Genomic DNA, 16,711 nt, shown 5'->3' with positions numbered 1-16,711 from the left:
CTACTCGGACAGTTCAGATCATCTGAGAAAACAAATAGACGGACAGACAGACAACAGGCCACCAGAAATATATCGATAGAAGGTGGAGGTATGGAGGTTTATCGAAGAAGTTAAAAGAGTTGTGGCAAAAAAGACAATTTCTCGAGATTTACATATTGTCTACAGTGTACGAAATTCAGATTTGAATCCACTTGCCCGTTTGGGCTACCAGATAGGAAAATTTCCAAGTCCGACACAAATTTCACTAGCCCGAACTTTAACACCATAAAATGCTTAATTTTTGCACCATATAACATTTATTTCACAGACTTCTATGCATGTTTGAAGGAATAAACACATAATTATGTTTGCCATGTTTTCAAACAATTTTAACTCTGAATACTCCAATCCAGATCAGCATTGCCAGAGTCCAAAATCATCGGACATTACACTCATTACCAAACGAAATCTAACCTCAAACGCCCGATTTTTTAGGATCCGCACTCGCCAATTACGGACTGTTGACAATTTGCAAGATTTCAAAATGAGCGCCGAATACATACACACATGTATGTACACTCACTGATTGCATAATTTAAGCTCCGCCTACTTCAGGTACTTGTGAGATTTTCGCGAGAAGTGTGAAAGCTAATCAAATTATCCGTTACACTACAGGTGATTGTATTCAGCCAATTAGCGCTGCGGTTACGTCTTTGACACTTTGGGTTTGATTGTCAACGCATGCGAGAGCAAAAAACCCCAATAATTCAATAAGCGTTCCTCAGTCTGGACGATGCTTGATGCATTCTTAAACAATATGCGTGGAGATCATTATAGGAAATCACGTACGATGCTATACTCGTTTAATTAGCATGTTTTTTAAAATCAAATTAGGAAAATTCGGTTGTATCTGCGGAAAATCGGTAGCCCGTGCTGAAATTTGGTAGCCACAGGCTGTCGGACTACCGCGAATTTCGAACACTGTGTCTATCGTTTGGAAGACTGTAGACACCATATCTTTCAATTGAAAAACCCAAATCATTAACATGTCAGAAACTTAACCTGGGCTGAAAGACATTTTATCAATCTACACATTGTCTATCGTTTTGAACACACCATATCTTTTGACTGAAAGACCCAAAATAACTAAAGAAACAGACTTCCAGAAAGTCCAGAAAAATGGCTGACATTCAGTCCGGCAATGTCCAGAAATCTGCCGGACCAAAAAACAATCAACCAGAACGAAAATGAACTTCCCTTGTAATGCAAAACCAAACTAGAATGTGTCTGTAGGACACAGGGTGTGCCCCCACTGGTACATTTGTCACAAATAAGGGGCAATAATTCAAATGTTTGCAGTCTTAAGGGGGTAATATAGCCTCAACAAACATTTCATGAAAAGGATTCATTATTCTAGGCCATATACGTTTTGAGCTGTGAGCATCACAAACAAAAAATTCCACTATTTTGGCTATTTCAAGGGCCGTAACTCTGTAATAAGCATTAAAATTCTCAAAAAGAATGCCAAGTGTGCAAGGTCATATCATGATAAAGACTCAAGCAATTAAGGTTTCATGAATTTACATCAAATTCTTTTTGAGCTAGGCAAATTATTTTCTTTTTTTGTTTTAATGTAATATTTTCATTTTCATTTTAACAATATACAGGCCTCTTAGCAGGCCTGAACAAAAATAAAGGTTTTTATAAAGGCTCCAATCTATGGAAATAAAGGCCTTTTAGTGTAAAATATTAAAAAACAAGAGCGCCGCCAAGCGGGGCAATATACGCCCCAAGGCTTACATCATAGGATGGGAGCAAAATTTTAAGAAGTTGACTGTTGTAGCCACAAAGGACTGGAACAACAAAACGAAAACTTCAAAAAACAAATCTAAGTCCACAAAAAAATATTCGAAGTCTACAAAAAAATCCTTATCAGGTACAGGTATGTAAAAATACACCTTAAAATTGGAGGTACCATCCATGTTGTACCACAGAAAAGTAGTCTCCGTTTTTCCCTACGGCCACTAATAAAAAAGTTTCAAAATAAGCTATTTATAGTAACATAAAAGGGAAGTAATTCAAAAAAAATTTATTGTAAGTTCAAAAAAGAGATCTGCCAAATAAAAACAAGAGCACTGCAATGCAGAGCAATATACACAAAGCAAAGTCATATATGACCTTTGACCCTTAAGTGTGACCTTGACCTTGAAGCGAGTCATCCGGAACATGCGCTCTGCACATCGTTACAATGTGGTGAACATTTCTGCCAAGTTTCTTTAAAATCCTTCCAGCAGTTCAAGAGTTACAGAGCGGACACGAATCAAACTGATATGACTTTTGACCCCTAAGTGTGACCTTGACCTTGAAGCAAGTCATCCGGAACATGTGCTCTGCACGTCGTCTTGGTGTGGTGAACATTTGTGTCAAGTTTCTTTGAAATCCTTCAAGGGGTTCAAGAGTTACAGAGCGGACACGAAACAAACTGATATGACCTTTGACTCCTAAGTGTGACCTTGACCTTGAAGCGAGACATCCAAAACATGCACTCTGCACATCGTCTCGGTGTGGTGAACATTTGTGTAAAGTTTCCTTGAAATCCTTCAAGGGGTTCAAGAGTTACAGAGCAGACACAAAATTGCTAACAGACAGACGGACAGACGGACACCAGCGTCATAACATAATACGTCCCTTCGGGCGTATAATAAAGAGTAAATAAAGGCTATTTTTGTCGGAATTCTCGTTGAAAACACATAATATATATAGGTATTTACTAAAAAAAAAAAGTTAATTTATATATGGAAACTCACACTCTAAAACCACAGATATCAGAAATAGGCATGTTTGATATTATCTCATACTGTTTGTATTATACATTATGATTGATATACATACCTAACTTAATGGGTATACCTACTTTCACTGCACATTTATATCACCTATTTTTGTATATGGTTCCAGTTTTATACACTGTAGTGTCTACATCAACTTTGCTCAGAATGCTGTATCTTCACCAGACCTTGTCCACTGTTACCATAGTGTAAACATCATGTCACCAGACCATTTCAAGCATTCAGCTCCATGGTACCTTATGCTGAATACATGGAACACCCATGGTCTGGTAAACACTATTGCAAACATCTACATGTATGTGGTCTGGTGAACACAACAGCATTCTGAACAAGAGCTGTCGGAGGACAGCAACGCTCGACTATTTAACAGCCTTGTCGCTTGAATGAATAAGAAAGTCGAAAAAGGGGCATAATTTAGTAAAAAAGTAAAATAGGGTTATGGAACCTGCATAGTGCTTATCAGCTCATGACAGTGGACAAGTGTATGAAGTTTCAATCCATTCCCATTAGTGGGTACTGAGATACCAGCTTACATATAAGAATTTAACCCAAAAACTCCTAAGTTGAAAAAGGGGCATAATTTTGTAAAATGCAAAGTTGAGTTATTGACCCTTTGCACTGCACGTCATATCATGAAAGTGAACTAGTGTGTGAAGTTTCAATCCTTTCCCATTAGTGGATACTGAGATACCAGCTTACATACAAAAACTTAACCAAAAATTTCTATGTTGAAAAAGGGGCATAATTTTGTAAAAAATCAAAATAAAGTTATGGGACCTGCTTTGTGCATGTCAGATCATGACAGTGAACAAGTGTGTGAAGTTTCAATCCATTCCCATTAGTGAGTACTGAGATACCAGCTTACATACAAAACCTTAACCAAAAAATTCTAAGTCGAAAAAGGGCATAATTTTGTAAAAAAGCAAAATAGAGTTATGGAACCTGTGCAATGTAAGTCAGTTTATCACAGTAAATAAGTGTGTGAAGTTTCAATCCATTCCCACAAGTGGTTACTGAGATACAAGCTTACATACAAAACCTTAACCAAAAATTTCTAAGTCAAAAAAGGGGCATAATTTTGTAAAAAAGCAAAACAGAGTTATGGAACCTGTGCAATGTAAGTCAGTTTATCACAGTGAATAAGTGTGTGAAGTTTCAATCCATTCCCACAAGTGGTTGCTGAGATACCAGCTTACATACAAAAACTTAACCAAATCGGGACGCGGACGCGGACGCGGACGCATGGGCGAGTCCAATAGCTCTACTATTCTATGAATAGTCGAGCTAAAAACTCAAGATGAAAGATACACAAGCAGTATCCTAATAACAACACTTAAAAGGGGGGAAGAAATACAGTAGTATAACCATTACTTGCTTTAAACTGGCACGGCAAGCAGTCTGAACAAAAATATAGGTTTTGGGTGAAAATTACAGGCTATTTGGCCGTTTTAAAGGTTTTTTCAGAAGATTTAAAGGTTTTAAAGGTTTGCTCTGAAATTAAAGGTTTTTAAAGGTTTTAAAGGTTTCACTAGGAGGCCTGAATATATCCTCAAGATAAAAAAAAAATCATTTAAAAAAGAAAACAAAAGATCACCCATAGCGCGGAGCAAACCCGCGGCCTTGCCAGGGATCGAATTTAACGGTCGCTAACTCGCAAAATTCGAGTAAGAATAAAAAATGCGAGTAGATAATCATGGCACTAGAATATTTTCGCGATCACGTTCGAAAATTGGGGAATTCGCTCAAACTGTCCTTTTCTCTTTAAAAACTCCTTTCGGGCAGTTAATTTACCGATAATCACGTGACTGCTTCTAGACGTTTGTCGCTTTATACAAAAGTAATTATCAGATATGTAAGTAAGCGTCTAGGCAATATTTGTTTTAATTTTGGACCTCTGTAATTTGCAAAGTTCTGCGAAAATGGAGAGGAAAATAACATGTTTCTTGGTGCAAAAAGGCCCGCAGAGTTCGAAAATGCTAGCAACACTACAAACAGTGACCTGAGAAAAACTTAAAACATCAACGTCCAGCCAAAAGTCCAAAGAATCATCGAGTACTTTGGTTTGTATCATACTTTCAAAACCAGAAAGTCCCAAGCCTGTCCGGACCGTCAACTTTTATATGAATCCAAACAACAACAAAACAACTTAAATTTAGCATGTAAACAGCTTTTAAATAATTGCTAGTGGAACCCACCATTTTGCTAGTGGAAAAAAATGGCACTAGTTGGAAAATAAGTTAAATTCGATCCCTGCTTGCCCAACAAGAGCTGTCGGAGGACAGCAACGCTCGACTATTCAACAGCCTTGTCAATTGAATGAATACAAAAGTTGAAAAAGGGGCATAATTTTGTAAAATGCAAAGTAGACGTATTGAACCTCTGTACTGCATGTCATATCATGACAGTGAACAAGTGTGTGAAGTTTCAATCCTTTCCAATTTGTGGATACTGAGATACCAGCTTACATACAAAAACTTCACAAAAAACTGCTAAGTCAAAGGGGCATAATTTTGTAAAAATGCCAAGTAGAGTTATGGGACCTTCACAGTGCATGTTAGATCATGACAGTGAACAAGTGTGTGAAGTTTCAATCCATTCTAATTAGTGGATACTGAGATATCAGATTACATACAAAAATTTAACCAAAAACTGCTAAGTCGAAAAAGGGGCATAATTTTGAAAAACAAGAGGACCATGATGGTCCTGAATCGCTCACCTCTTCCCACATGACCCAGTTTTGAGTATGACGTCGTTTTTTTCTATTATTTGACATAGTGACCTAGTTTTTGAGCTCATGTGACCCAGTTTTGAACTTGACCTAGATATTATCAAGATAAAAATTCTGACCAATTTTCATGAAGATCCATTGAAAAATATGGTCTCTAGAGAGGTCACAAGGTTTTTCTATTATCTGACCTATTGACCTAGTTTTCAAAGGTACGTGACCCTGTTTTGAACTTTACATAGATATCATCAAGGTGAACATTCTCACTAATTTTCATGAAGATCTCATGAAAAATATGGCCTCTAGAGAGGTCACAAGGTTTTTCTATTTTTATACCTACTGGCCTAGTTTTTGACCGCACGTGACCCAGTTTCGAAACTGACCTAGATATCATCAAGGTGAATATTCAGATCAATTTTCATGAAGATCCATTGAAAAATATGGCCTCTAGAGAGGTCAAAAGATTTTAATAATTTTAGACCTACTGACCTAGTTTTTGATAGCAATTGACCCAGTTTCAAACTTGACCTAGATATCATCAAGATGAACATTCAGACCAATTTTTATGGAGATCCATTCACAAGTATGGCCTCTAGAGAGGTCACAAGGTTTTTCTATTTTAAGACCTACTGACCTAGTTTTTGACCGCACATGACCCTGTTTCGAACTTGACCTAGATATCATCAAGATGAACATTCTGACCAACTTTCATACAGATCCCATGAAAAATATGGCCTCTAGAGAGGTCACAAGGTTTTTCTATTATTTGACCTACCTACCTAGTTTTTGATGGCACGTGACCCACTTTCGAACTTGACCTAGATATCATCAAGATGAACATTTTGACCAATTTTCATGAAGATCTCGTGAAATATATGGCCTCTAGAGAGGTCACAAGGTTTTTCTATTTTTAGCCCTACTGACCTAGTTTTTGTCCGCACGTGACCCAGTTTCGAACTTGACCTAGATATCATCAAGATGAACATTCAGACCAACTTTCATACAGATCCCATGAAAAATATGGCCTTTAGAGAGGTCACAAGGTTTTTCTATTATTTGACCTACTGACCCAGTTTTTGATGGCACGTGACCCAGTTTCGAACTTGACCTAGATATCATCAAGGTGAACATTCTGACCAATTTTCATGAAGATCTTGTGAAATATATGGCCTCTAGAGAGGTCACAAGGTTTTTCTATTTTTAGACCTACTGACCTAGTTTTTGATGGAACGTGACCCAGTTTCGAATTTGACCTAGATATCATCAAGGTGAATGTTCTGACCAATTTTCATGAAGATCTTGTGAAATATATGGCCTCTAGAGAGGTCACAAGGTTTTTCTATTTTTAGACCTACTGACCTAGTTTTTGATGGCACGTGACCCAGTTTCGAACTTGACCTAGATATCATCAAGATGAACATTCTGACCAACTTTCATAAAGATCCCATGAAAAATGTGACCTCTAGAGTGGTCACAAGCAAAAGTTTACGGACGGACGGACGGACGCACGGACGGACGGACGACGGACGACGGACACCGCACGATCACAAAAGCTCACCTTGTCACTTTGTGACAGGTGAGCTAAAAAGAGAGTAGAGTTATGGGACTTGCTTAGTGCATGTCAGATCATGATAGTGAACAAGTATGTGAAGTTTCAATCCATTCCCATTAGTAAGTACTGAGATACCAGCTTACATACAAAACCTTAACCAAAAATTTCTAAGTCGAAAAAGGGGCATAATTTTGTAAAAAAGCAAAATAGAGTTATGGAACCTGTGCAATGTAATCAGTTCATCACAGTGAATAAGTGTGTGAAGTTTCAATCCATTCCCACAAGTGGTTACTGAGTTACCAGCTTACATACAAAACCTTAACCAAAAATTTCTAAGTCGAAAAAGGGGCATAATTTTGTAAAAAAGCAAAATAGAGTTATGGAACCTGTGCAATGTAAGTCAGTTTGTCACAGTGAATAAGTGTGTGAAGTTTCAATCCATTCCCACAAGTGGTTACTGAGATACCAGCTTACATACAAAACCTTAACCAAAATCGGGACGCGGACGCGGACGCGGACGCCGACGCATGGGCGAGTGCAATAGCTCACTATTCTATGAATAGTCGAGCTAAAAATGAGTTTACAGAACCATGCAGCGCCTCTACCCTCTCGGCCAGCGCGGCAGTTGACTTTGTTAGCGAGTATTTTTATTATAACAACTAACGATATTGTCCGTGTCCCGGCTCTGTGTAGTAAATTTGACTGCGCAACATCAAGCTGGGATCTATTCTCGTATTCCTTGAACAACAGGGTTCTCGGAAACGCCGAAATCGGCGTCCCTGTACGCATAATTGGTCCCGATATACGCGTGTTTATTGCAGCTTGGGAGTCCCCGGACGCACGTTTCTGCAGTGAGACGCAATGAAAATTAATTGATTACATGAACAGGCCTTTTTTTATGCTGATTTTAGGGCCGAAATTCGGCCCCATTCCCCAATCTAAAAAGTATTCTTTTTTCCCCACCTTGGCCAAAAATTCCCCATGCAAAAAAAATGATATTAGTTTTGATTTTCAGTCCTGATTTTAACAACTTTTCAGCAAATATATTCCTCCAAACAATGATTTCGCGACGTAAATTTCCCCTCCAAAAGGGACCTGGTACCCTTCCCCAAATTTACAAAAAAAGGGCTGATAAACCTGTGAATACACAAGGTTTGACTCGAGAGCAAAATAAGTGGGCGGAGTCACTCGCTTGTCACCGATAGCCGCGTATAGCCAATCAGCGTTGCCCGTTTACAGTACACCGAGAGATAAGCTGCATATGTATAATTAACTCGAATGTATACATGTGATTGTCGGCGTGATTGCATAGGTGACAATTTCTAATTGTTAACGACGGATTACGTAGTGTTTGGAGTAACTCCGATTGTTTTCTCACGTACTAATTACCAGGCAGTTTTAAAGAACGTTTTTAGAACAAGAGATAATTAGGAATGAATGTCCGAGTAATTTTAAGATGCTGTCGATGCCAGTCTTAGTAACGTGATTATTTTTCTGCAAAATCGATGATGTTACTGAAGAAGCATTTATTATATGTTGATCATAGACATACTGTGCATTCTTAATGTATTTTAGACCGAATGTTTTAACTTTAATAAATATTAAAATAAAAGCAGTAATTGTTCATGTATTTTCTTTTCACTGTATGTTTATATACGTTTCCATTTTGAAATAAAAAGGTAAAGATAAAATTATCACCAGGAATTTTGTCTAACTTGATATTTTTACAAGGGGAATTTTGTCCACCTTGATAATTTCACAGGGAGATTTTGTCCAGGAAGATCAGAAACAGAGGGGGGGGGGGGGGGTTGTGCAGGGGGGATTTTGTCCTACATTAATTTTTGACTACATTTTACCTTTACCTTTTCATCGCACCTTAACAATATTTGGGTGAAGAATTGTGATTACAAAATGTCTGTCGGTCTACACTTAATTTGACAGTACAATAGAGGCCTGTGTTTTGACGAAACATTTAAGTCTGTCCGTCAGTCTAGTCAGTAGTTGGGACTGCAACTTTTTCAGCTTTGGGAGTCCCAGGACTGCAACTTGAAATTGCTAGTGAGAACCCTGGAACAAGCTATTTGTGTTGAAAACGCTCCAAATAAGTTGTCTTTTTTCTGAGCACTGACAGAATATGGAATTTTTTTAAAACATGTTGAAATGGTATAGTGGTGTCCGGTAATATCGCGGGTTCTCTTGTATCGCGGTAACCTCCCTTTGCCGGAAATTCTTCGCCGAGCAGCACCGTAGTGACTTACATTTGTAAACCGGAACCACGAGATTTTGTTTACAAACATTTCTTAAAAAAATTCCATCGTAAATGGTAAATATTACTTAGTTTGATCGCAACCATTCAATATCTCAAAATTATGCATCTGCTCATCACCCCTTCCCGCCCTAAAACACTTTTATTTAAATTAAACTAAATCCACAACCTGGACAGCTTCAGAAAGTTCATCTAATGCATTGTTTTTATGAATGAAATTATTGCGGTCACACGATGACGCAAGTAGGCGTGTCCCGCAGCTATCAAAATCAAATACCGCGATATCTGAGAACTATGGGATTGTTAAAGTATACCAATTACCGGGATACACATATTACCGTGAATGTCCAGTTTTGACACTTAACATGAAAATTGCTTTACAATTTTTCTCTCATTATTCATGCTCAATGTGCTTAGAATTTTAGCAAAACTATTTCTGAAAATTGGAGCGTCTTTCTTTTTATTTCATACTGATCCCAGAAATTAAGGAATTTAGCTAAGTGACTGGTCATTATGGTTAATCTTTGCAATTTTTCTCAGCAAATTTTCAATGAAGTTGCTTATTTCTGCCATATCTGTTCCATATTTAGTTTGGCCTATTGTAAAATAGAAATGTTTTTTTGTCTTAGATCAATTTAACAACTTCTTTAAATTGAAAGTTGAAATTCACGGTAATAGGTATATGCCAGAAAATGCTAAAATTCCCCGCCTCTGTTCTTTGAATGACAGTAGTGGAACTTTAACCTGGTGTTTTGATGATTTTTTTGCCAAAAGTTTAAAGCTAAAATATAAATTAATTGTACAGAACAAAATTTATCCTTTTATACAATCACTTTGTTATAAATAGAGGCCACTGAATATAAGACTCACGGTAATTGGTATACCCAGTATATGTCAAGTATGGCTGACATTTTATTGTGTTTTTTACACATTCTCCGCTGGCTGAGAAAGAAAGATGATTTGCAAGTTATAACAGACGTTTTAATGCAGAAAACAAACTAAAGATCAGACTTTATTGATATGTTATTTATGTTCCGACTGTTAGTATACTGGGTATACCAATTACCGTGAGTCTTATATTCAGTGGACTCTATTTATAACAAAACGATTGTATGAAAAGATAAATTTTATTCTGTTTAATTAATTTATATTTTAGCTTTAGACTTTCTGCCAAAAAATAGTCAAAACCTCAGGTAAAAGTTCCACTATTGTCATTCAAAGAACAGAGGTGGGGAATTTTAGCATTTTCTTGCATATACCTATTACCGTGAATTTCAACTTTTAATCTAAAGACGTTGTTAAATTGATCTAAGACAAAGAAAGCATTTCTATTTTACAATGGGCCAAACTAAATATCAAACAGATATGGCAGAAATAAGCAATGTCATTGAAAATTTGCAGAGAAAACTTGCAAAGATTAACCATAATGACCAGTCACTTAGCTAAATTCCTTAATTTCTGGGATCAGTGAGAAATAAAAAGAAAGACATTCCAATTTTCAAAAATAGTTTTGCTAAAAATCTAAGCACATTGAGCATGAATAATGAAAAAAAAATTGTAAAGCAATTTTCATGTTAAGTGTCAAAACGGGACATTCACGGTAATATGTATATCCCGGTAATTGGTATACCCAGTATACTGAGATACGAGGGAACTCCATCCTAACAGAAGTTGTTGTATCATCGAGACATGTGCTCAGTTTGTTTTAAACGGCGAAAATATATTGGCTTAAGGTTGGCAGGGGCAGATTGGGAGGGGGGACAGGTACCTCTAAGTGTCTGTGGAGGAAATGACCAAAGCGGGGGCAAGTTGACTGGGGGACAAGTTGATTTGATACACTAGCTTTTGTCTTGAAAACTTTGTCGAGCCCGGCCTAGGCTTCGATCACACTGTCTTAAATTATACAATCATTTGGACTAATATGCGACTGAATTCATTCCCATTTGCCTTCCAAGAAGTATGCATTTTCACACTATTTTGATCAATATTCCTTTCAAAACTAGCTAAAGGAGCAAAACTTTGGGATCTGTTTGTTTCAGAATCAGATCATTGGCCAGTATAATTCGTCAGAAGAATAGCTATAGGTTACACCAATAAAAGCTTAAAGAAGCATTTCTAATGTGCCTCTCATCGTGAAAAATTAATTGACTAACTCATACCTCATTCGCATCGTTTGGTAAGTTACCGATGAAAACGTCAAAAGTTTGAAGCCCTTTTCGAGCCATTTTTTCTGCACATGTATAATTTTAGAATGGTTTACAAATTCTAGGCGTATTCGTTTTGCAATTCCGAACAATTCTTTACGAAACGCTGTTCGAAAACTATCGATACCCAAGTTACTTTACTAATATCTCAAGATAACAAGATAACACCACAGGGACTCTTTATACAGTAGTGCAAGAAATCGTGCATGAAAAGGGGCGAATTGTGTACCTTCTGTGAAAATCACGAAACTTGGTATGGTAGTAGATAAATATAATATGCTTCATTTAAGCGCCTGGGAAGTGGTTTGTGGAAATCCAAAATGGCCGCCAAAATCCAAGATGGCCGCCATAATTCACAATTTTATAAGAAAATGACAAAAGAAGTGTGCATATCAAGCAATAAAAACACTTTAACATTGGAATAATAGTGGAATATTACAGTATAGTATGCATTAAATAAGTCCACGGATTATATTAAAAAAATCAATATGGCCGCCAATATCCAAAATCGCCGCCAAAAATAATCTATTATTTGAAAATGGCGAAATGATTGTTTATATTAATATTCAAAAGGGATGTAAATTGAAACAGTAATATTTAGAATATATACCCTTACATAATCTATAGAATCATATTGAGAGAAAATCCATCACTGCCTCCATATTTCAAGATGGCTCGCACTATGAATCAATTCATGGATTCACTACTGGCACTTGATTGCTTTTTTTCTAAAGCATCAAAGGTATATTAACTAGTGACACATTTAAATATACAAACCATATAATTTGCACAATAACACACAGTTTGTAAATATATGTATTTGAATGAACTACCAAGTAGCCACATCAATGTCCTGCAAACCTGAATCCTGCGAATGCAGACTTCAGAAAGGAGTTAAATGATACCACACAATCTACCTTATAAAGGCTGATGTCCACCACTACAATCTCGACTAGACTAGCTCTAGGTACGGCATGCGACTAGTCTCTATATGCTATTGCCAAACCGATGCAGTGGAATAGACATGTGCAACTGACATATGGCCATATGGAGAGCATAAGGTTTTGATCACATCGAGCTGACTGCATGTAAAGATGGCCGCATGGAAGCCTATCTGAGACCAGCTAGAGATAGTGTGTACTTTACATAGGACTACACCCAACTATTCAAGAAGATTACCCGTCAACCTCTGAGATGCTGTCACCTTTTCAGAAAGAATCCCGACATATCTTTTTTTATAGGGATGTTTGTGATTCTACAAAATAACTGAAAAAATCAAAATTTATTACCGGTTCTCACCACGTAGGATAATTTGAGGTAAGAAAAATGTCGGAGCTACTGTCAACGCTTGAGAATCTGTCAATCAGTGCCACATAAAGTGAAGCATCCATAATTAACACAGAGTTATTGGATGGGGATGAAACTATGAACAGACTGAAAACCAGGAATGGAGTATTCAACTTCAGAAACTACAACAGATCATAGTAAATTCTATTAGATTAATTACCGTTCCTCATGTTGGTATATCTGACCACTCTGTTGTCCTTTCTGCATGCAATAACAGCTCTTTTCCGGCAGCATTGGCACAATGATTCTGTTGCACTTATTATGTCATACGAAAGGACAACAAAGCTCTAAAGTACTTATTAAATGGCAATAACTTTATCGTGGGAAATCGCAGCTGCTATAAACTGTAAGCCCCAATGTTGTTTTCAAGGGAAGTGTTTGTTTTTTCCCTTTTTCGCTGCAGAAGAATGGGGTCTGATCACAACTAGCTTTGAGAATATCATACATACGATGTCACATCTGTTGAGAATTCTGGGAAGAATCTACAAATTGTGGTAAAAGTACCTATACTAAACAGGCAGTTCAAATCCGTTTTCACCCTCATATTCCCTTTAACCTTATCTCAATCATGTTATTCTCTTCTCCAAAATCTAGGTACTGATACTGCACCAGACACATCAATAAAATTTTATACTATGCAAGACATAATCATTGACCAGAAGGGGATGTTGAAATTGCTATTAAATCTGAAAAAGCTGCGGGAACGGATAACATAAAGCCACTTGTCCTAAAAGAACTTTGAAATTAGATCGCTAAAATAAGTAAATTATTTTTAAAACATCTTTAATTTCTGGTATATTGCCGAAAGTATGGACATCAGCAAATAAACATAGCAAATAACCGTCCCATTTCCCTTACTTGTATTTTATGTAAAGTTTTAGAGCACATTGTAGCATCTAATATCTCTTCTCATTTTACTAAATATAATATTCTTTATGATGTACAGCATGGATTCAGGAAACGTCGCTCCTGTGAGACCCAACTGCTACAGATCGTTGATGACATTGGAAAAACTCACGAAAGGTAATCAAACTGATCTCTAGTTCCTTTAGATTTTAGCAAGGCAATTGACAAAGTCAGTCATCTAAAATTACTATATAAACTGCAAGAACATGGCTTCTGGATTTTATGTTTGGCCTTTCTCCAGATACACAGACAGACATTATTACTGCATTAAATAGTACATCACGCTATCTAGATGATACACTAAATATGGATAATCCGTTTTTGCTCAGTTGGTGGATACTATTTATCCCCGGGAGCTGCTGTTAAATAAAACAAACAACTCGGATACCACTGCCTCATTTCTAGATTTACATCTCTCTATTTACGACAATTTTATACATACCAAAATTTATGACAAGAGGGGTGATTTTAAGTTTAGTATTGTAAATTTCCCCCATTTGGATGGGGGTGTACCCCAGGCTACATCTTATGGAATATATATTTCTCAGTTAATTCGGTTTGCAAGGGCGCGTAGTCACGTTGAGGATTTCAATAAACGTACCCAATATATTATAAATAAACTTCTTCAACAGGGCTACCGTTAATTATAAATTACGTAAATACTTTACTAAATTTTACTATCGTAATTCAGATTTGGTTTTAAAATACAACAGCAATTTAAAGACACTTCTGCGAGAAGGTATATCAAAACCCGTTTTTTTATGGGGATGTGGTTTACAAACTTCGTAAGATTTTGGGTTATGGCAATTTTCCAGTTGTATTTAGTAAAGTCATTAAACGTTTTATCAAAAGAGGTTATGACCCAACTGTTTTGAGACACACCGCATGTTTGGTGTTCAGCCCTTATACAGTTGAACGCTACGCTTTCCTCTTTGATTGTCTCTGACGGAACAGGTGGAGGACTCTATGATTAGTAGTTCTTAAATCCCACCAGGACTGACGTCTTCTGGCCTGTTTCGTCGGGCCCTTAAGGGTGTTTCCCTTGTTGCTCTGTCTTCTGCAAAGGCATTAAGTACATGCGTTTTAGGTTCTTAAGGATTGCATTTACATATATATACAAGAGCATTTTTTGTGTTTTACATTACATGCCTTCTGTTGCCTTTGCGTATGTTAGGGTTTCACCTGGCGGGGATAACTTTTATTTACACTGTCCTGTGACTTTGGAACATGGTGGGGGTAGAGTGAGGTTAGGTGCACCATAAACCGGTTTAAGCTCCCCAGTGGTGGTTTTGCCACTGACCGTTCCAAGGCAGTGCCCCACTGTGTTCCTTTATTTGTTTGTTTTGTCCTTGTGTGTTTGCTTTGTGTGTGTGTGTATGTTCATCGTGTGCGCGTCTGGGTTTGCGTTTGGGGAGGCTGCGTTTTTAGAACGTGGCTTTCCCTGTTGGATTTTCTCCCTTGTTTTCATCAACACTACTTTATTATGGATTAAATCTTTTCTTATAGGTCGCACACAGTCAGTTATTCTTGAAAGTGAAAATTCAGCTGAAGTAGCTGTTACATCTGGAGTACCACGTTGTCCGTATCTGGGCCGTAACTATTTTCCCAAAACCCTCAGATCCTAAATTCGCTTATTTGCAGATGACACTGCTGTTTACCTTACTATTTGTAGCCCTCAAGATTCCCATTCTACAAGAAGACCTAATAAAGTTGGGAAAATAGGAAGAAAAGTGGGAATTGGAGTTTAATCCATGTAAATGTGCTGTCTTAAACATTACTAGAAATAAGGAAAAATTAAGCTTAACAATATATTTCATGGTCATATTTTAGAAACAGTTCAGGATATAAAATACCTAGGCCTTGACATCTCTGATGACCTCTCCTGGAATAAACATATACGTAGAATAACATCTAACTCTAACCAAACTCTTGGGGTTTTTTTGCAGGAATATCATCACCAAAAATTAGATCAAGCAACTCGCCTATAAGACTCCTGTTAGACCGCAATTGGAATACTCTTCATCTGTCTTGTCCCCTTACACCCATTATAACATTGACAAAATTGAAAAAGTCCAACGTAGAGCTGTCCGGTGGGTTAAAAATAATTATTCATATCAGGACAGTGTAACCTCAAACTATGAGAAACGAACATGGGTGGCAGACCTTAGAAAATAGACAGACTGAGACAAGACATCACTTTTTACAAAATTGTTAACCATTTTGTTGCAGTCCCTCTGTCGTCATACCTTGAGCGCCCCATAAGAATGGCCCGCCATACGCATCACCTATCCTATAGACAGGTCAATACCTCTGCCAATCATTTCAAGTTTTCTTTTTTTCCCTTATACGGTGATGATATGGAACAGCCTTCCTTCCTATGTCATCTTGCAACCTGAGCTTGATATATTCAAGCAGGCCCAGCACTCCTACTACAATACCTAGATAGCTAAAGCAGTGTTTTTAATCTTTTAACTCACCTGATGACGTTCTGTCATCTTTTAACTTCTATCACTTATGACAACTCATGTCAATTATCTTTTAACTTTTTTTTCGCACTGACGCGCAGCTGCTAGTAATACCCGAAAGGGGAGTTGAGCAGGATCAATAGATAGATAGCTTTTAATAGTCAAAATTTCATGTCTATATGTTTAACACCACCAAGTTGGACTAATATTTCGTCTATTCCCGTCAAGGACTACAAGAAAAAGTTTCTTCAGCTGATGTTTAATGACGGACCATCTGCCTTTGAAGTCACAGTATATTATAGCTTTTTGCTATGTAGAATACAGACCACTAACTTGTCACCCGGTATGACCTTAAACAAATATCTTTTTTAAGTAAATAAGAGTGTCAGAATGTTACAATATATGCCCGTCATCACAA

General features: G+C 37.2%; 1 protein-coding gene across 2 annotated transcripts in view; it reads right to left on the bottom strand.

The window, feature by feature from the left end:
- LOC123564010 (serine/threonine-protein kinase 31-like) overlaps positions 1 to 11,665 on the bottom strand; it is an 88,250-nt gene extending 76,585 nt beyond the window's left edge. For both annotated transcript variants that reach the window (XM_053536660.1, XM_053536661.1), the window contains exon 1: positions 11,531 to 11,665. In XM_053536660.1, coding sequence (XP_053392635.1) covers positions 11,531 to 11,596 — 66 coding nt within the window. In that variant the 5' untranslated portion in view covers positions 11,597 to 11,665. The remainder of the gene's footprint in view (positions 1 to 11,530) is intronic.
- Between the last annotated feature and the right edge of the window lie 5,046 nt (positions 11,666 to 16,711).

This window comes from Mercenaria mercenaria, chromosome 2 (assembly GCF_021730395.1).
Source record: "Mercenaria mercenaria strain notata chromosome 2, MADL_Memer_1, whole genome shotgun sequence".
In the NCBI taxonomy this organism is placed as follows: domain Eukaryota; kingdom Metazoa; phylum Mollusca; class Bivalvia; order Venerida; family Veneridae; genus Mercenaria; species Mercenaria mercenaria.
This window is presented reverse-complemented; position numbering and strand designations above follow the sequence as displayed.